Source organism: Anolis carolinensis, chromosome 2 (genome assembly GCF_035594765.1).
Source record: "Anolis carolinensis isolate JA03-04 chromosome 2, rAnoCar3.1.pri, whole genome shotgun sequence".
In the NCBI taxonomy this organism is placed as follows: Eukaryota; Metazoa; Chordata; class Lepidosauria; order Squamata; family Dactyloidae; genus Anolis; species Anolis carolinensis.
Genome location: NC_085842.1, coordinates 289,392,388 through 289,412,938, shown reverse-complemented (window position 1 = coordinate 289,412,938; position 20,551 = coordinate 289,392,388). Strand labels below are relative to the sequence as shown.

At 35.0% G+C, this 20,551-nt stretch overlaps 1 protein-coding gene across 3 annotated transcripts in view; it reads left to right on the top strand.

The window, feature by feature from the left end:
• Nucleotides 1-20,551, top strand: part of ap3b1 (adaptor related protein complex 3 subunit beta 1) — a 190,125-nt gene that overhangs the window by 141,544 nt on the left and 28,030 nt on the right. Inside the window, exons 24-27 of one of the 3 annotated variants that reach the window (XR_505533.3) lie at nucleotides 891-975; nucleotides 14,125-14,222; nucleotides 19,197-19,469; nucleotides 19,978-20,386. Coding sequence is in view for 2 of the 3 variants with exons in the window: in XM_008102923.3 (XP_008101130.2) it covers nucleotides 891-975; nucleotides 14,125-14,222; nucleotides 19,197-19,335 (322 nt within the window). In the remaining variant the exon portion in view is untranslated. Of the gene's footprint in view, nucleotides 1-890; nucleotides 976-14,124; nucleotides 14,223-15,566; nucleotides 15,596-19,196; nucleotides 19,470-19,977; nucleotides 20,387-20,551 lie in introns of those variants that run through there. The other 2 variants (XM_062972349.1, XM_008102923.3) reach the window with 2 other exon arrangements.

Here is a 20,551-nt window from a genome sequence, read left to right as displayed (position 1 = left end):
TGCAGTCAATCAGGTTTGGACTGCAATCATATTATGTTTGTCCTAAACTTAATGGTGCATACTTCTAGATAAGCATATTGAGGATGGCATTGTGAAAAGGAAGGTAACTGATTTCTTAGTAGTGAAAGTAATCAATGAGTTTTCCCAATAATAATATAGAATTAGAATTTGATTGAAAACATTTTAGAAACCAATTTTAAAAATCATACCATATCATTTATTGTGTAAAACTAGTTAATCGTATTTATTTTAGCATAAAACTATGAGGCATTTTAGCCATGTTAACCAAGCCATCAATAAATATTGTCTTCTAAAATTGTAAATAAAATTTTCTTTAGTATCTACAGTTGCAAATACAATTTGCTTGGTATTTTTTTTAGTATCTAAGGAAATTGTTAGAATAAGGACTTCTGTTAGCTGAACCTTTAACATTTTCTGATGAAGTATAAATGCTTCTTTTAAAAGTATTTAAAGTTAAATAAATCATGACACATTATTTGTTATGCATAAATGTTCAGTTGCAATTATTTTGGATAAAGTAACTTGATCAGAACTGATAGCAAAGACATTTTAGAGAATTTTTTTGTATGCCAGCTTAGCAAGGTCATCCCAATATCTTTGGTGTCATTTCTGACACTGATAAATTCATATCTACATGCAGCTCATTAAAGAAAACCCCAAAAGGTCAGTTAACAGTCACAGTGATCTAATTATTTTCTGTATAACTTCAGTAACAAATACTTTGTCGATAAATCAAATAGCATTTGTTCCAATACTAGGAAAAGCCACACTTAATGCAGTTTTTAAAAATTGCTTAGTATTTTGATAGTTTCTTTTATTAGTATGCTTATCAATATTTATTTTCATGTTCAAAATATTCTCTTTACCAGAATCTCTTGAACCTGGAAAATCTATTACAGTCACAATGGGAATTGACTTCTGTGATTCTACTCAAGCTGCCAGCTTCTTCTTGTGGTGAGTTGTATTGTAGTGACTTTTCAAAACAAACTATTTGTGTGCAGTAGAGACAAGTAGAGGGTAATATTTTTATAGTTATGTTCTGATCAGAGTATTTAATTATGCCATTTGATTATTAATAGATTAGATTGGGGCATTTCTTTATTTTTTTGTAATCATCTCATAAGACTGATCTGTTTTCTCTATTTTGAGGTAGCAAATAGCCCCCTTTCCCTTATCCTTACTGTTGCTGTCCCAAGTAGTGAGCTGTTTGTCTCAAACCCTCCCTACATGAAAGTTGTCAAAATTGGGTCATCAAGGAAAATGCTTCAAAACAAATAGAGCTTCCTTACAGATGTGGTAACTTGGCAAAATTTATGTGACTTTGCTGAAACTAGAATTGCTAAATTCAATTGTTACTTTAGCTCCAGTGATTCAGTAGGTATACCCTACTTATGACTAACAGTTGTATTTAGGCGATAGAAGGGTAACTTTTGTTGAGAAAGTGTCAGCATACCTTCTCTGATGAGATGTTATACTTTGCCAAATCCTAGATTTTTCAAGGAGTCAGGAGACTAGGCAAGTATATGTTGATGTAATTCAGAAGTAGTTCTACTACTTTTGTTCATACATCTTCAAGAGGCAGCAATATTATCAAGAACTTCGTAGCACCAAGTTATCTCAGCAGGCAACCCTCCTCCTGGTCTCAGAGAAGGACAATGCCAATCCCTACCTGAACAAATCTGGCCAAGAACACTGTGACAATTTAATCTTAGGCTTCTCATCAGTCAGTAATGACTTGAAGGTGCACAACAACAATATTAAACTGAAGAGCTCCAGAAGACTGCTTCCAAACTATTTGAAGTCAATGCCATTCATCTCCGTGTGAATTGAAATGGATAGGCAAGCATTTCGGATTTTTCTTATGGTTTAATATTTGTAAGGACATAATTAATCCTACCCCCAAAGTATCATGGTGAAATCAATCCATCAATCAATCCTGAAGGTTCTTAAAGGTTTTGATGGTAGCTTGGGGAGATAGGGCAGTCTATAAATAAAAATCATCATCATCATCATCATCATCATCTTCCCAGCTATTTCTTGCAAGATAAAAACAACCCCCATAAAAATGTATGTTTGGCCATTCAGATATAAATCAGAAGAAAACAGAACGGGGAAAGCACCAGTGCAGCCTCAGTGGGCCAGATGTCATATTTCTACCCAGGCATTCAAAAAGGGCAAAAGCTGCAACATGATGAAGAGAGTGAGAAGGCACTGGTGCTTCTTTTAAGTTATTCTGGGACAGGACTTGGGTCTTGCTTTTGCTTCTTTACTCAAAAAAGGAGATGGTTCCTTTTTAAAAATAAGTGTTAAAGTCCAGGTTTCACATTGACCTATGGATAAGTCAACCCAGTTTTTTGGGGGTTAATTTTTTGACTAAAATTCCTAGATTTACACATGAGTATATACGGTTACTAAAATGTTACAATGTTTAGCCCATTCTTTCATTTTTATTTTTTTGACTAAAATTTCTAGACTTAAACATGAATATATAGTGTTACTAAAATGTTATGTTTCGACGTTTTCTTCTTTCATTATTATCTTTAAAAATAATTTTTAAATTCTTTGCTTTGAAGGTTGTCAGACATACCAGCTTTCCCTTCAAAAAGTAATTACACAATTTTAGTTCCTGGGTTATAAATGCCATTTCCTGATTGGTTCTATCATAAAAACATTTAAAAGTTTACTAAACTGCAAAAACTTGTAGCACATTTTGCTATGGTTTTTTCAATGAGTCTCAACCAATTCAACATAGTTCATGGCAGCCACAAAAACGAGGTTTCTGGAGAATAACCACTACTTTCAGAATAAGTACCACACAATTAAACAGGAAATGATACTTTCAAACCAAAATCAGATTTTTTTTCAAACTTTGTTACATAGTGTTATCAAGAACTTTATCTGTTAGTTCATTGAAAAAAGAGGGCAGTCTGTGTTTGCTAAATATTCAGTATTCTAGTTAAGTCTTCACTGGAATGGTTATCTGCTTAATAATCTCCATGATTAACACATATGTGCTGTGATTTCAGCAAACTAGGTAATGTCTTAGTACTTCAGCTATTAGATCTAATAATCTTGTTAGTGAAAAGGGGTGCAGTTTTCAAAATAATTGTGGGGTGTAAACAAACTGAAACTGCTACAGATTACATTATTTCACAATTTAATTTTTTACTTTGTTCAGTGGTTCAGACTGACTTAAATATCCCGTATTTGTTTTTGGGCATTTTTACTATTTGACTATTAAAAAAGAACCAGTGCTTATTTAATTGTTTATATTATTTAAATTGGTCTTATTACATACCCCTCTGAAATATTTAATATATGTTTGGGATACAAATGTTTTAATAAATAATAAAGAATTCCTTTATTGTGCTTAAGCAGGTTAGAGTAGGTAATAAAATATTATGTCAGCCTTATATTCTATGACATCTGGTGACAGTATTCAGGAAAGATCTATTTTAACACCTATAAAGGGTAACATACCGTTGTTGTGTATGTTGATTTTGTGTTGAATATTGCCAAAATGTTTTAAAATCTGTATTTTTACAAAGCATGTATGCTCTTAAGTGCACCTTTTTTCAATATGTCAATAGTTCAGTTCCAGATTTAAGCCACTGAAGACCTGTGATTCTTTGCAGTGATGAATATGAGCAATGCAGCATAACGCATTGATTTTATGCAGATCATCACCTTTATGTTTTGGGAGGTCTGCTGTATTAGTGATATATAAAAACTGATTACTTTCTCCAACATTGCCTAGTAATTGTTTATTATTTTCCTATTAGACAAACAAGAAAGATCAATATTCTTCAACACCAGTCACTGTAAATAGATTTGCCTCAGACACCAGTGGTGTATTCATTTTAATGATTTGGACAATGTGAACCCAATGACACAGCTCAAGCTAAACACTGAGTTTAGAGCTGAAATAAGAAAAGAAAAGAGTTGTGTTTCTACTGCCCATTATGGGCTTAAAAACACTTGCGACCAGTGTTATGGGAATTGCAAATTATATTTTGTTAAAATTCTACTTATTAATAAAAGAAAATTGAAACTTAATCTTTCAGCTAGAAGAATAATAAAGAATATTAAGGATAGCATATTTCTTTCCTTTGTTTCTTAATTGGGACAAGGAACTTGGCAGAGGAGATGGGAGAGCTCGGCAGAGATAATCATTTAGTGGTAGAAGATGACTCAAAGCCCTTACTTAGCAATCAAGGAAAGTCTAGCCTGGCTGACATATTTTCCCAAACCTCTAGAATACAGCACCAAGCCTTCTTGGAGTACCCTCCCCTCATGGGTCCATTGAGCTCAACTAAGTGTGGTAACTCTTGTACAACAGCCATTGCATTCCAAGACATCCAGAAATATGGCACCCTTTGGTCATATTGTTGTTATTGTTTCTTACCCACCTCTCCCTAAGACTCAAGGTGGGATATAACATAGTTAAAATACAGTAGATAAAAGCATAAAACTATTTAAAATACATAATTAAAATACATAGACATAAGTTTAAAACACACATTGAAATCATATCAATAAAATGTCAGTTGAAAATTCATAGTTTAAAATTGACTTGTTAGGCCAGCCAGAAGAGATAGATCTTTCATTCTATTTTTAAATTCTGATAAGTCTATTTGGTTTTCAAGTCTCTTCCAACAAGTCATTCCACAATCTAGGGACAGCTGATGAAAAAAAAATCCTCTGTGTGACAGTTACCAATTGAGTTCTGGCTGGCTGAAGTAAACATTCCCCAGAGGATCTAAGTGTATGGGGTGGATTATACAGGAGGAGATGATCACATAGGTAACCAGAACCAAATTGTAGGGTGTTAAAAGTAATAACAACACGTTGCACTTTACCTGGAAACTAATTCACAGCCAGTGGGATTACTATAATATAGGTGTGATATGCTCACTCCTGGATGTACTTACCATATTTTAATCTAATTGGAGTTTCTGAACCTGGCACAGAGGCCCTATGTGCAGCAGAAATCAAACTTTGAGGTTACCAGGAATAGGGTGAACTGCTTTCATTACCTGTAAAATTGTTCCAACCAGCATGGCATAGGATGCTAAAACATAGGACATTGGTGATCTTATTCCCATTGCAAAAGTTTTTGCTATGGGAGGAAGCACCTGGTCACATGTTTTCCTTTGGTTATTCAGTCAAAGTTTGAGTCTAATGACAAGCGGTAGCTTGTGCTACTCACAGCTGCCAGATATTGTTTTGCTAATGTCCCTCAATATGATGTTCTTTTAGCTTGTTTTTGGTTTTGAAAATATGGAAATATTTACCTTGGGTAGAAATCATAATGAATCTCTCCTCCTTGTTTTCCATGTCTGTACACATGGGAGGTCGCAGATATATACATTTTCCCCTTAAACACTTTCTAAATAAAGTATACATGTCTATTTAGATCACTGAGATATGATAATTTCTTTGGAATATGTTTGATTTGTGGTACACCCAAAACTATTTATGATGTTGTTTTTTTAGTGAGGGGAAAGCTCACCTATAAACATTTCTGATTATAATTATTCCCCTTACATTATTCCAAAAGGAGTACTTTGTCTTACATCAAATGTAATTGATCCTGAAGCAGTGTAATCACAATTACTCACTTTCTTAATTAGCCTGCCCAAAATCAGAAAATGGAAACCGATCGGCAGTGTTTAAATCAATAGCTTTGTAGTAAGGCTTATGTGGGAAGGGAGATAGTGGGAATGGGCAGATCAATTGGTTTAGGTGCCAATCATTGGCTGTGTGTTTTGCATAGCAAAATCAACTGTTGTTGCGAGGTGGCCAATGCAACGGAGATAGTAGTTTAGTAAAAGCAAACGGCATAAAGAAAAGATAAATATTTGCAATAAATGTGCTATGTTGTTCTTTAGATGAGTAATGAGATTCAAAAGAAGATCTAACTGAGGCAGTTAAAAGCCTTTGAATGAACTCACTGATAGGCAGTATTTTCTTATTTAATTTAGCTTTCTAAGGAATGTAACTAATTAAAGATAGTAAAGAGAAAAACATGAACTTGAAGATTGGCTCTAACATGTGACCTTCCGAGAAACATGTTTTCCTACTTATAGCAAGACCATGCTTATCCTTTTTCATGTGTCAGCTGCCTGCCAAAGGCACCATGGCTAGTGGTTTGTGCACTGGACTATGACTCTGGAGAGAAATGCCTTGGGTGACCTTGGGCAAGTAAGTCTTTCAGTCCCAGAGAAGGCAAATGCAAAGGCAAACTGCTTCTGAACAAATCTTGCACACACAAAAAGCCGTGGTAGGATTCTATAAGGTGTCCTTAGGATTTATTGAGTTGGAAATGACTTGAAGGTACACAAAACAACACAAGTCTGCTCTTAACTTTTCCATATATATCTTATCTTTTCTGTTCAGATTTCATTTCTGAAAAACAGTTGCAGAAATCAAAATAACAATAGGATAAAGAAATGACAATCCTTCCTCTCAAAAATGTGGTTTTCTATTTTTAAAACTTAATACATAACTTTGGGAGATGTGTAAAATATCATTAGCAATATTGAAATGCTACAATCAAGTGACATGGTTAGGTTATGATGAGTGAGATTGTAATTCTCTGCCAGAACATTTATAATTTTAATGGAAGAAACAGAAATTGCTTTCTTTTCCCCACTGCTTATCCTGCATGTGCAACAAGAACCAGAGGCAGCTTGCAGATATAGCTCTCTTTTCCAGGCCACCGATGTGGGCAATTGCACCCAAGCTTGTTCTTCCATTATTCCTTCAACTCCAGGTGGCCAAGTGTATTTAGAATATGCTAATACTAAATGATCTGGAGGTAGAGCTGTACTTGCAAGTCATTCCAGGTTGTTGAGTGTCTGGGATGAGGACATTGCAGAAAGAGGTACAAAATGCCTCCTTCCACATTGTCCAAAACACTGTATAGCAAAGGTAACCGAGAGTTACACTGGTGTATGTCACCAACAATATCAAAAGTAGACCTAGAAGTTAAAGCTGTCTACCTGTGTACTTCATACTTTGAATTTCTATATGATTTTCACCTCTTAGAGATTTGGTCAAATTCATGCAAGGACAAACAGTATCAATTTAGAATAGTGTCCTTTATTAGATAGTTCTGACACACTCCAAAACATTTGTGTGCTAAGTAAGTTAATTCATTAATCTCTCGGTATGCAAGTTACTAATGTATCACTAGTGCACATATAGGTGTAAAACAAAGGAAGATGTCCTGATCCAAAACTACTGTAATCCAGTAGCTAGTCTTAATATTTTTATTAGGACCGTCCAAAAATGCACAAAGTAATGGGCCAGCTTTCAAGATCTTCTGATTTCTTTCTCAGCTATTACAATTTGAATTTCTCTTTCTGAGAGCTCTTTATTATCCATTTAATTTGCCAAGACACTTCCTCAATGGAGCCCCGCTGGAAGTTGCCTTATGTCATGTGATGGCGTTCGGTGGGCTCCGAGAAGGAAGCATCCTGGCAGCATGTTTTCAGAACTTCTTTCAGTCATCAGACATAAAAATCATAAATCTGAATGTCTGTGTGTTCATACAGTGAGTGATTTTACATAAAGGTTAGGAAATGTGTGGCTACTGGTGCTCTTTGTCTAAAAAATGTAGACAGAAGGTATTTTATAGCCTAACCTAACACATCAAATTGGATGTTAGATGTGCTGTTTGGCACATGCTGATTCTCTCATGTTTGAAAATATAAAATCTAGTCGTTGTCTTATGTAACACATTTCTTCTTTAATAGGTTGAGAAGAAAATCAAAGAGAAACAGCATTTTATGCTGGTAATGCTCCAAATTGAAAACTATAGATGTAATCCATTTCAAACTGTATCTCCTCTTCCACTCCATTGTAAGACACGGATGACGCAAAATTCATGGCCTCAAGATTGTCATTCTGCCCTTTCTCCCCATCCTCCATTTTGCATAATTTTATACAAAGAAAGCAAATCACTGATATTTGTTTATTATTGATTGCACCTCCTTAATTTTATTGTTTTTCTCTTGTGCCTTGAATCTACTCCCTTGTTAGCTCTTCGCTTTTTAAAATCACCAAATCCCATTTGCAAAGGTAAATTGTATCAACATTTTGTCATCACTAGTATAATATTTTGCGATATGTGAGACAGACTTAAAAAAGCAAATAATTTGTATATAGTATTTAACAAACTGAAAAAAATAGAGTTTTAAAACCATCTCCCTCCATTCCTCCTGCTCTGGCAACCATAATTTTAAACTACGCAGGCTAATTGCTATGCTAAGGGTATGGCTGTATATACTGTACTGAGCTACTCTAATAATATTTATTTTTGAGAGAACATAGCATTGTAATATAGGATGAGGTCTAAAGAGTCATTCTTCTCATAACTGAGTCATGACTGATGGAGTGTCAAATATAGGCTTTTCTTTTCCTTTTCCTTTTTTTGTATTTGCAATGCTCCCCAATTCACTTGTATTTTCAAAGTCACATTAATTCATGTTTATTAATGAAGTTCTGACTATTTGGTGTGACTATTCATGGTCTTCCATTAGGATTAAGACAGAAGAACTTTGGTTATTCATCCGCATAATATATCTGTGAAACGACCTGCCAGAAGAGATCTGACAGCTAAAATGAGACTTATGGCACTCTACTCGAGACCTTCCAATCTGAAGTATAGGCACTGATGGCAACTCTTTGAGCATAGTTTTCCAACTGATTGTGGATCTATCTAATAGTGTGCCCGTTTATTTCATATGTAATCAGCTAATCAAAATAATAAATGTGACAATATCAAATTATTTGCTGAAATCCAGCTAAATGACCTCCACATCATTCCCATCATCTACTAAACTAGTGACCTGATTGAAAAAAGTTCTAAGATTAGTTTGGTAGGATTTCTTCTTGACAAACTCATTCTGGCTCCTACTGATCACTGCTTTATCATCATCCAAGAATCCAGTATAATATGTTCTAATATTTTTTCACTGGCATTGAGTTTAAGCAAACTACTCTGTAGTTTCCTGGATCTTCTTTTTCTTTTCTTCTTCTTCTTTCATAGAATCATAGAGTTGGAAGAGACCACATGGTCCATCTAGTCCAGCGGTTCTCAACCTGTGGGTCCCCAGATGTTTTGGCCTTCAACTCCCAGAAATCCTAACAGCTGGTAATCTGGCTGGGATTTCTGGGAGTTGTAGGCCAAAATACCTGGGGACCCACAAGTTGACAACCACTGATCCTAGTCCAACCCCCTGCCATGCAGGAAAAGCACAGTTAAAGTACCCCTGACAGATGACCATTCAGCCTCTGTTTAAAAGCCTCCAAGGGAGTAGCTTGCCTTCTTTGACAAAAAAGACAAAGTTTCCCCTTCTCTGATCCCCTTTCATCTCACCTGATTTTGAAGATGTCTCAAAAATATTGGAAATTGATTAAAAGAGTTATTCAGTAAGTACTGTCAGTACTCTGGGATGCTGTTTGTCTAGCCTTGCAGATTTGAACTTACAGTAGAGTCTCACTTATCCAAGCTAAACGGGCTGGCAGAAGCTTGGATAAGCAAATAACTTGGATAATAAGGAGGGATTAAGGAAAAGCCTATTAAACATCAAATTAGGTTATGATTTTACAAATTAAGCACCAAAACATCATGTTATACAACAAATTTGACAGAAAAAGCAGTTCAATACGCAGTAATGTTATGTTGTAATTACTGTATTTACGAATTTAGCACCAAAATATCACAATATATTGAAAACATTGACTGCAAAAATGGGTTGGATAATCCAGAGGCTTGGATAAGCGAGGCTTTGATAAGTGAGACTCTACTGTATTTAGGATAGCTAGGTGATTCCTGACTAACTCGCTATCTATCTTGATTAGCAAGATTTGCAATTCAGATGTATTGCCAGGATCTCTGCTGCTGCATGGAAGCACATAATTCTCTTATGTGCCAAAGCAAAATAAGTATTGAGTAGTTCTGCCTTTTCATTGTGATCTGTTAGAATTTTACCATCCTTATTGAATAATGACCCCATTGTCTCTTTGGTCATTCTCTTGCCTCAAAGGTAAAGTTTCTGGGGGAAAAACAATTCCTCCAAGATTAGAGTACACATCTGTCCCCTTCCTTGATTCTTCATCTTCCATCCATTCTTTATACATACTTCTTTCCCTTTTCATTTGTTCCTTGAATCTGTTATGCAGCCACATTGGATTTTTCAGATGTTTCCCATTTTTCTTCTTCCATGGAATAGTTTTCGAATGTGCTTTTTGCAACTCCTTCTTCAAAAACTCCCACTTTTTTGGGAGTGTCTTTCCTAGCCATGGGATTCCATCCTGATCCCCTTATTCCTTCCTTTACCTTTTGAAATAGAAAATTATTTTCAAGGCAGATCAGGAATTTATTAGAGAGCCTGTGCTTAGCAGAGATAAGCTTCATCTTTAACTGCTAATTCTTGTAACTCTAATATTTGTTTTTGAAAAGCACTATCTATCACCTCTTCTTGGTTTGGTTGATTTTGTTTTTATCCAGAGCTCTCAGCTAGTCCACTCTGATCAATCTCATGGATTTATAAAGAAGTGAATTTGTCTTTGTCAAATAATGCTAATCTCCCCCTCCTCTTTCTGCAATATCTGTTCCTTTAAATAGGTTATACCCTTCATTTGTAATACTCCAGTGGGAGGATTTTACCATGGGAGTCAACCCACCAGATCTCCATTTTGCCTGTAAAGTCATATTTATCCTTCTGTACACACAAGGTGAGCATTAAGCCTATCTTGTGTGCTTCCCAAACTCTGAACATTGGTGTATAGACATTTAAAGTTTTCTTTATTCTCACCTATTAAATTACTGTCAGTTTTTCTGTTAATTGCCTTCTCTCCCTCAACTTTTCCTCTGGAATTCCCATTTTGTGTTTAGAGCTTGCTTTTGGTCTGGTATTTGAGCTATCACGACAACCCTCTATCACCACAACCAAATACATTCTTCCCAGTCTTTGTGAGGTTCAATCCATTTATATCCAGTAGTCCTCTATAAGAAGTGAAAACCCTTTGTCCCAGAAGCTAAATCTCTTCCATCTATGGTATCTGTGTAGCCAGGTATTCATTTTTAGTGTCTTCCTCTTCCCATGTAATCCTCTATTCTTCACTCCAGAATCTGAGATCTGCTCAAAAGTGTTCTTGACAGTTTTGTTAGTGCCCACGCGAAATGGGTATTATTCTGTGTTCTTCATGAGTTTTGGCAAGTTGTTAGTGAGATCTTGTATACATGTGCCAGGGAAACAGCACACTTTCTGATTCACCTTGTCAAGATAGCATGCTGGTTCCTCTATTTTGTATGTGTGTGCGCGCGCGTCAGGAGCGACTTGAGAAACTGCAAGTCGCTTCTAGTGTGACAGAATTTGCCATCTACAAGGACATTGCCCAGGGGACACCCAGATGTTTGATGCTTTTACCATCCTTGTGGGAGGCTTCTCTCATGTCCCCGCATGGAACTGGAGTTGATGGTGGGAGCTCAAATGCGCTGTCCCCCGGGTTGGATTTGAACCAGCAACCTTCAGATCAGCAACCCAACCTTCAAATCAGCAGTTTTGCTGGCACCAAGGATTGATTTACTGTGCCACCGGGGGCTCCTGGTTCATCTATAATCCAGGGTAATGAGTCTCTAACCAACAACATCTTTCTTTTCTTCTTGTGCAGTTGGTAGTTACCTTAATTTCTTTCTTGATTATATTTTTCCATTTTAACATATTTCCCACCTTTTCCCTCAAAGGCAGATGAGGTATTTAATTCCTAAGGTACCTGCTATATCTGTACCAGTTACTGATAATACTTCTAGATCCAGAAAGTCTGAGTACAGTGAGTCCCTTCGGGTGAGAAGGGCAGGATATAAATGTTGTAAATAAATAAATAAATAAATAAATACAGTGTGCCCTTGGAATCTGCTATAGTTTGGTTCCAGGATGTCACTGGATCCACAAATCCATGGCTGTTCAAGTCTTATTATATTCAGTGGTATAATAAAGTGGTGTCCTTCATATAAAATGGCAAAATCAAACTTTGATTTTTGATTTCTTGAGTCATAGATGGTTGAATCTGTACAGAATCTGTGGATATGGATTTGTGCATGCAGAATCTGTAAATATGGAAGGCCGGCTGTATTTGGTTTCATTACTCCCAGACTACAGCTTATTTGAGAATTTAATGCTATTTAAAGCAAAAACAGAATCTATGCTGACCTTGTATATCAAATGGGGTTCTTTAACTTCATTGTACACTCTTTGTTAAACCAGGCAATTTTATAATACACTCTATAGGAAAAAGAAATCAACAGTGTAAATCTCTGTACTCAATACAACAGTTTGAGAGTGTTTTACTGTAGATTTCTGAAATAAGATTTTGGAATTAGATCATTGTTAATATCTTTAAATCTTAAAACCAAAAGGCTAAAAAGAAAATTACATTTGATTTTCTAAAGAACGGAGTAACTAATAATTTAAGTACTTCAGAACTTTATTATTTTTTGTTTTAAGTTTTCTGATAGTCTGTCGTGTAATTCTTCCTAATAAAACCTGCAAATCTTCTATATTTATCTTTATATATTGCTTATCTGTCAACCAACTGAATCTCTAAGTTCTAAGGTTAAAAAGCTATTAAAACCAGTAATAAATGTGTGAGATTAATTTAAATACCTGCAGGTATTAATCAATTGATTTTGCTGTTATAAACTATTATACCAATGTATTATGTAGGATAACTAAAAAAGCCCTATGAAATTCATCAGGTTGCCATACATTGACAAGTGACTTCAAGGCATACACACAAAACAAATGCTTCCATCTAATCAGTAGTTTTTGTTCTTGTTGTAATGCATGCAGTATGACTCTATTACTTCTTTAAGATGTGACTATCTGATATACAAACTGCATGTGTAATCTTCTTGACCCTTTTGACAAGTGTCACTATCTTATAGTCCTTTTCTTTCATTGTGGAAGAACTTAAAGCTAACAGCTAGTCAACCCTAAAAATTGTTTATTGTTCACTACTTAGGTAGTTTTTACATCTTTACATCCTCCGTGTATACCAAATTTTATTATTATTGTTGTTGTGGTTGTTAATATTTTGTATCCTGCCTTTTTCCCAGTTCATGACTCAAAGCAGCTTGTAATAAATGAACAAACATATTATTTAAAGTCCACAAAATATAAAAGTTAAGACTAAACATCAAACATTTACTGGTAAAATCAGACCAGCAAGGGCATGAAAGAACTGTTTGTTGCTGATTAGACAGTTCAGACTCTTACACTGGTAAAGAAATTTGCCAGCAGCGAAACAGATGTAAACAAGTTCGATTCATAACATACATGTCATATGTATATTTTAGACAGGGCCCACCATTGAACCATGTGATATTTTGGAAGTTATTATGATAAGCACTCTTTGGATATTGATTATGCTCTATTGCTGTTGTTTGTCTTTGTCTGATTACATTTTGAATTATGAATATGCTTTGTGGTTGGATAGGATGAGTAGGAAACTATGTAGTTGCTAATAAAAATATAAAGAAGAAACAAGGCATATGCACTCAGATAGCACCATCTCCAGAGAATTTAAATGCATTAAACCATGGTTTTCCCAATTCCTATCCAGATGAAACTGATGGTTTTTTTCAGTCATTACTCTTTTTCGCCGTTACCACCAGGGATAGGTAATCACCTGCTTTCTCAATCTTGACAGTTTTAGATTTCTAAAGCAGGGGAGGACTAGTAGGTTTTTCTGCTGAGAAAGTAACAGATGAACTGTTTCAAAACATGAAGGGTGTCGAGGAAGTGCAGATTGTGCCATTCTGAATTTTTGAACAAAGGACTCCAGAAACAATGTTCTAAATCCCTGCTTAGCATTCATGCTTGGTGACAAATAGTAAATAAACCATCTTGAAGTAATGTTTTTGCTTATCTATTGTAAATCGGTTTTCCACTTTTTATAATATGAAAAAATAATTTTAAAACAACTATCATTGATTATCAATTAATACTGTACTTTGTATTTCTTTATTCATATAACAAACTAGGTCACACTAAACTTTACTTACTTTTTTTGATTTTGTTTCATTGGCAGTACAAAAGAAGACCAGTTCAGTGTTAGCATTCAGCCTCCTGTTGGAGAGTTACTTTTACCAGTAACTATGTCAGAAAAGGACTTCAAGAAGGAACAAGGTAAGGAATACAATAAAATGTTTATTATTTTATTATTCCATACATACTGCTAAATATTGTATATCTTTTTCTGCTCCCAACTTAATGTTTCATTTGAGAGAATACTCCCCAGAGTAACAAACAGGCCTTGCCCAGATTATCATTGATTTCTTCTTATACACTGAATGAACACTCCGAATGCGCACTTATCTTTGACTCTGTCGTCCTCTTCTCTCTGTTATCTACAACTCAAACACACTAATTTGTACTAAGAAATAGGACCCTATGACATCTTGATCAGAAACCCCTGGTCAGGATGTTAACAAACATACAGTCAGAGTTCTCCAGTTCAAACATAACAGTGAACACTGCCTTAATGAAGTGAGGATGGTCACATTGAACCTAGCATGGCAGGAGAGAAGAAGGACAATGGGAGGAATGTTAGTCTAGTTTATGAAGCCCTGAACAATTGTTCAAACCAAGCTTGAGTGTACATTCTACTGGTACTTGACAATTGATAAATACATTTTACTGGGACTGGAGGAGGAGGAATAATTAGGCCATAAGCAGTGCTTGGGCCTGGGAGTTATGGTTTCCTGCAGTGATGCACTAATGCATTTCATATTAGTACTAATGGCTGGAATATTGGCCGAACCCACTCTAGGAAATAACTCAACCATTTTCATACTTTGCTTTATATTTCAAATCTTCATTCTGATGCTTTTGTTTGTATATAGCTGGTGTACTTTGTCCCAACTACATTAAAATTAATTGGTGTTACCTTTGTCTGACATTCCCATTTATTATTTAACTCTTCAGTTTCCTGTTTGGAAAGGATGGAATTGTTTTGTTGACACACTTATTTGAATGTCATGGTTTTAAAAACACTAATGTCTTTTATTTTAATCTTTGCATGGCCCATCTAGCATTAAATATATGTGAAGGGCCCTTCTGAAATACAAATATATTTGTGAGAAGCTTTATCTGATACTGCGTTTAAGGAAGCTAAGCAGCAGTGTGTTCTGGTTTCTTTATAAAATCATTTCCTATATGAGAAAAATAAGCTTTACATTAATTGCTCCCCTTAATCAGTATATCAAAATGTTCATGAAAGCTTTCAAAAATTATGTATTATTAAAAAAAAAACCAGAGCCCAGGAACAATGCTGTATGTATTCAATAAAAAATGGTATTCTGACCTTTCTTGTTGTTTTTTCCTGGTATGAAATAAGAAATGGAGTAGTCTTAGCAGATATTTCATGTTCAGCATTTTATGATAGCTGATAATTCTACTTAAAGACTAAGGGCCATGATTTTCTTAAACAATTCATAACTATTTGCTGTTATTACTTTCTGCTGCCTAAAGCCTGCTTTACCCGTACTCAGCAAACCAAGGTGAGTGTGTGACTGAGGCTTTGTCATATTTTGTGATCTGTTCCCCCTCAAAAAGATTTTTCTCTTACACTGACATCTTACAGTGCAATCTTAAGTAACACTGGATATTGCACTCTGTCTTTCCTAGTCTCATTTTTGTTATATGCTTGCTTGCTTGGTATTTTGATTGAGTTTTGTATGCTTAGCTGTGACTGAGAGCTTTTTCTCCCCTGACTGGCCATTCAGAACCAGGAGAGCATAGAAGAAGTGCACTTTGAGAATAGCTGTGGTCCTCTGTGGAGTTGTTGCCAAAATTCCTTTTTCTTCTGCCATTTTACTTCTGTGGTTGTTGATTATTTGTCTGAATAAATCTGGCAGCTGTTTGCTATGTTTAATAGAGCAGAAAGGCTACTCTGAATGAAGCTATTTGAAAATTTGTTTATATGAAGTATTTGTAAATCCATGAAGGTCTCCTGGCATTTCAGTATTGCTCTTTCTGTCTTCCTGAATTCTTTCTTTGATACAGGACTGACGCTGGCAAATGTACCACAGGTTTAAAGCCTTTTTCTTTAGTATCTTCCCAGTTCAATGTTTCAGTTGTTTTAGAGAATTCCTAATAATAGAAATCTCCTTTTTTAGAATAGATAAACAAGATGATGAAACAGTTTACAGAATATTTTGAGAGAATTCTTAAACTGTTACTAAATGGCTGATTTACAGTACTATCCTGTACATGTCTGATCAATAAGCCTCATTGATTTCAATAGGGTGTATTCCCACCTAAATCACAGCTGAATATCACAAACTATTGGATTTGCTTTCATTTCCATCGGTAAAATCTTTAAAATGTAGGTCACTTAAAAGTGTTAACATTTTTGCTAATGACTGACTTAATCTTATGCAAATTATTCTGTATTAAGATCTCTATGTTATTATGTAGTGTTAGAATGCTCTTTTGTTTGGGCTGTTGTGCATTTTCCGGGTTGTATGGTTATGTTCCATGTTTATTAAATGCTTCAAAATGTATTTCTAGGCATTCTTCATTTAAATTTGATATGTAAAATTTGGGTAAAGAGATGTAGCATTTGGATCATAAAAATATGACAACATTCTAATTATGTAGAACATAAAAAATGTTTTGAGGTATAGATTTCACCTATGCACACATATAGGTCTTTATTTTATGATGTGTTGGAAGCTTTTTATGATGGAGTTGGACAAAAGCAGCAGGGGAACAGACTACTGAATATTCATAGCTGTAAAGTTTCCTAAGCTGCACTAGAAGATGGAAAGCTGAAGTTATGTGCATGCTGTGCATGATATGCTAAGCTCTACCATGCTGTTTTCATTAGTTTCTCAATTTTCAACTGGAAAAAACCTCTTCCACTGTAATTCATTTCCATCTTCTTAAACCTAACTCAGCTGCTTGGGATCAACATACCATGCCATAGTTCTCACTGTCCCATCATTTTTTAGAGTCCAGGTTTTAAATACTGAGTAATACTTCCTTTGTTTATTGCATGTTTTTAAATATTCAGGTAATAATTTTAAAAATGTAAAATATGTGTGTCATACCTATGTGCTTCTGATCAGTTTGCTTCAGGAGATAGTGCTAGATTAAAGGTTGCACACACTGTTACAGTAACATATTAATAACTTAATTTGGAAATCTAATTCTTCCCATGGTAAATGTTTGTTCTACATTTTTTCCAAAGATTACATTTTAGTCATTTAACTTGGCAAGTTTAACATATGCCGAATAGACTTCAGTTGGGAAAAGCCATGTCTTTGAAAAAGAAAACAACCAGCAAAATGTTTACTTGAATTTATCAAGATTTATGCTTACAACATATTTGTCTTCCTAACAAGCAATGTGCTAATTCTTTAAATGGTCAGACATTCACTATTTTCTGGCCCTTAACTACCACAAGCAATCATATTTGATGCCCCTTAATTAGAGTACTTTTTTTCTTTTCAGGTTCTTTTCCACCTCAGCAATCGAGACAATACATTTGCTTACCATGCTAAGTGTTCTTTTGCATGTAAATTAATCTTGATTCAGTTTACACTGTCATGCTGAGTGGTACAAATTGCCTATAACAATAAAACAGCATGAGTTAAAAATAAAAGGGGGGTGGCAAGGCAGATTGAATGTGTGCTGCACTTGATAGGATGTTACTTTGCTTTATGCCAATACATTAGTCAACGATAATGAATCTTCTGTTCTGAAAAGCATGGTTTAGTTGATTTTTTAAATTTTACTTCAATGGAGCAGTACCTTGTCTTTATAGAACAAGTTAGACAAACCATTAATGACAAGAGTGTTAAGGTTAAATATGAAGCAATGCATTCACTTCTCTGAGTGCTATCCATCTTTCCATTTACAGGAGCTTGACAAAAGTACTGTCTTTGTACAACATTTCCTTTAATTACATGCTGCGGGAAACAGGCTTTTAACATAAACATAGTTGCATTCATTTATTCAGCATTTGCTCTTCAATAGAGCTTAATGGAGAAGGTTTAAATCCTTAATGAGTACACGCATCTCTCAGCAGTGTTATGTCAGTCCAATGCTTAGCTTAAAAGCAACCTTAGATTGCTTGTGTACTTTTTCAAAGCCATTTCCTATTGCAAAATTAAACCATCTGCAACAGAATGTACTGTTCCCAGCTAAAGTTGGTGTTTTTTAAAGGCAGATGATAATCATGGGTTATTGCATGTATTTTTTAAATAAATCAGTTTAAAAAAATATTTTGTTTCCTTTGACATTTCCTCTGCAAACATTTCCCTTAGAATTATACTAAAACAAGTTAAACACCATAAAAATCGTAGAAAGATATATGTTTTGTTTCTAGTGCTAGATATTACTGTTTATTACTTGTTTGCTTAGGGCACATCAGAATGGCCCTTGGGGTGGGAATTGGATTTGCTTCTTCAATACATGTGATCCCAATAGGCAAAGGGCATATGTGTCTCAATTCCTTGCCTGTCTGCACAGTAAAGTCCTGTGGCACATTAATTTATTATGGCAAGAGCATTCAGAAGGCAACAGGCCTACTTCATCACATGCATGTTGGGATATAAGTGTTAGCCCTGTGTAACACCTCATTGTTTTATGTATAACATTTGCTTTCAGTATTTTTTTCTTTAAATGCATTGTTGCTGCTTCAACGTTTTGTGAACATGCCCCAACAATGTGTTACTCTGTTGTCAGTGTTGAATGTTGATGAAGTTCGGACCGGGGGGGGGGGGGGGGGGTTCTGTTAGATTATTCTCAATAGTTATACTTCCCCATGATCTTTATATATAATGTGTTCATGCTGCAGCTGGGTAGGACTTGGTGTTTGGCATTTTACTGTGAACAACTGTGAAATCCTAGAACAATGACTGAAAATAGAATCACTATCTAATCACTGTCTTTGCAGTAGAGCTTATTTTGTGCTTTTGCAAAGCATACATAAATGCTTTTAAGGACAAACCTGGCATTTAAACTCATATATATATATATACACACACACACACACACACACATACACACACACACACACACACACATATCTGCTTCACAAACTCTTTCTAAAATTCATTTTATGTATACAAAGGTTTTGTTTTGTCATTTCAGGAAGGCTGACTGGTATGAATGAAACATCCACTACCATCACTGTTGCACCACAGAACTCCACTCCCTTAGCAATAGTGCAGAAAGTGGTGAGTGTAGCCAACCTTGGTGTGGTTCCTTCTGGTGAAGATAACATTCACAGGTAATCAAAATATACAGTTTCTTATAAAACTTCAACAAATACAATGCAGTATTTGTAATTGTGTATATGAATGGTGAGTATTGGGGGACTAATTTCAGAGTAGTTAAGAAAATCAAATTTCAGTTGGATATAAAGTCAGTTTTCATACTGCACATGGGTGGCTGATACAAGCATGGGTTTTTTTCTTCTTGTTGTCATAAGAACTATATCTTCTATTTAATTCTAGCAGTCACTTGCTAATTAATGTTCACTATGTATCTGTACCCATATTTTCCGACTACCCTTTAAATTACTTTGCTGCTTCAAACTGATATATTGCTGAAAGAACATAATAAATTATGCAGAATTTGGTATCATAGCTATCTATGTCAGGAATTACCCCAAATTATTATTATTTATTTTTAATATATAAGACTTTGTATAGTATCATATTGCTGCTGTTCTTGCTTTCCTTTTTACTTTTTATGGAAATAAATTATTTATGTCTACTGTGGAGAACTCAAGAAAACAAAAAATCCTTTATTTTACTAAGGTTTGTAGTTTCTTTTCTTTATGTTGCAAAATCAAAGATATTCGGGCATTCAATACAGTTTAAAATCATGTAGGTCCATTGCTTTGAAGAAGAAAAATAAATAAGTGAAGTAAAGAATTCCAATCAGACTTGTGTCCCAACAAAATTATTTATAATACTGTATGTTCCTAAAGTTATCTCACTCTGTTATCACGTTGTTCTCATTTTTCTGAAAATGTATGGGTGTTTTTTTCTGGGGCGAAAATCAGAAAAAAAAACCTATTTTCCCCCCGCTACTTTAAAATTTACCAAATATTTGCATTTCTTTGCCTAACGCAACATTCTTGAGCTTCCTGGTGGAACTTTGCGTATGTGCTTTGCTGTGGGACATTTCTAACTGCTCACAGAACTAGATGAATGTTGCTCAGTTATTTTAAAACTATTAATCAGTGTATGAAGAGCTAAAAGAAGATAAAACAATGAACAAACCACTGTGAATGAAGAGTCCAGAATGAGATTGGATTTAATGTCAGAAATGCGTAAAGAAAAGAACAAAAAGAAAGTTGTACTCAGAAGAATAATGGTTACTAACAGCTAATTATGTTGTCGACCGCGTTTGGGGGATCGGGCCCCTTTAGAAGGAAGCCGATCCGGTCCTGAGGGAACGGACCTTGGCGAAGCCAAAAGAAGAATATAAGCCGCAAT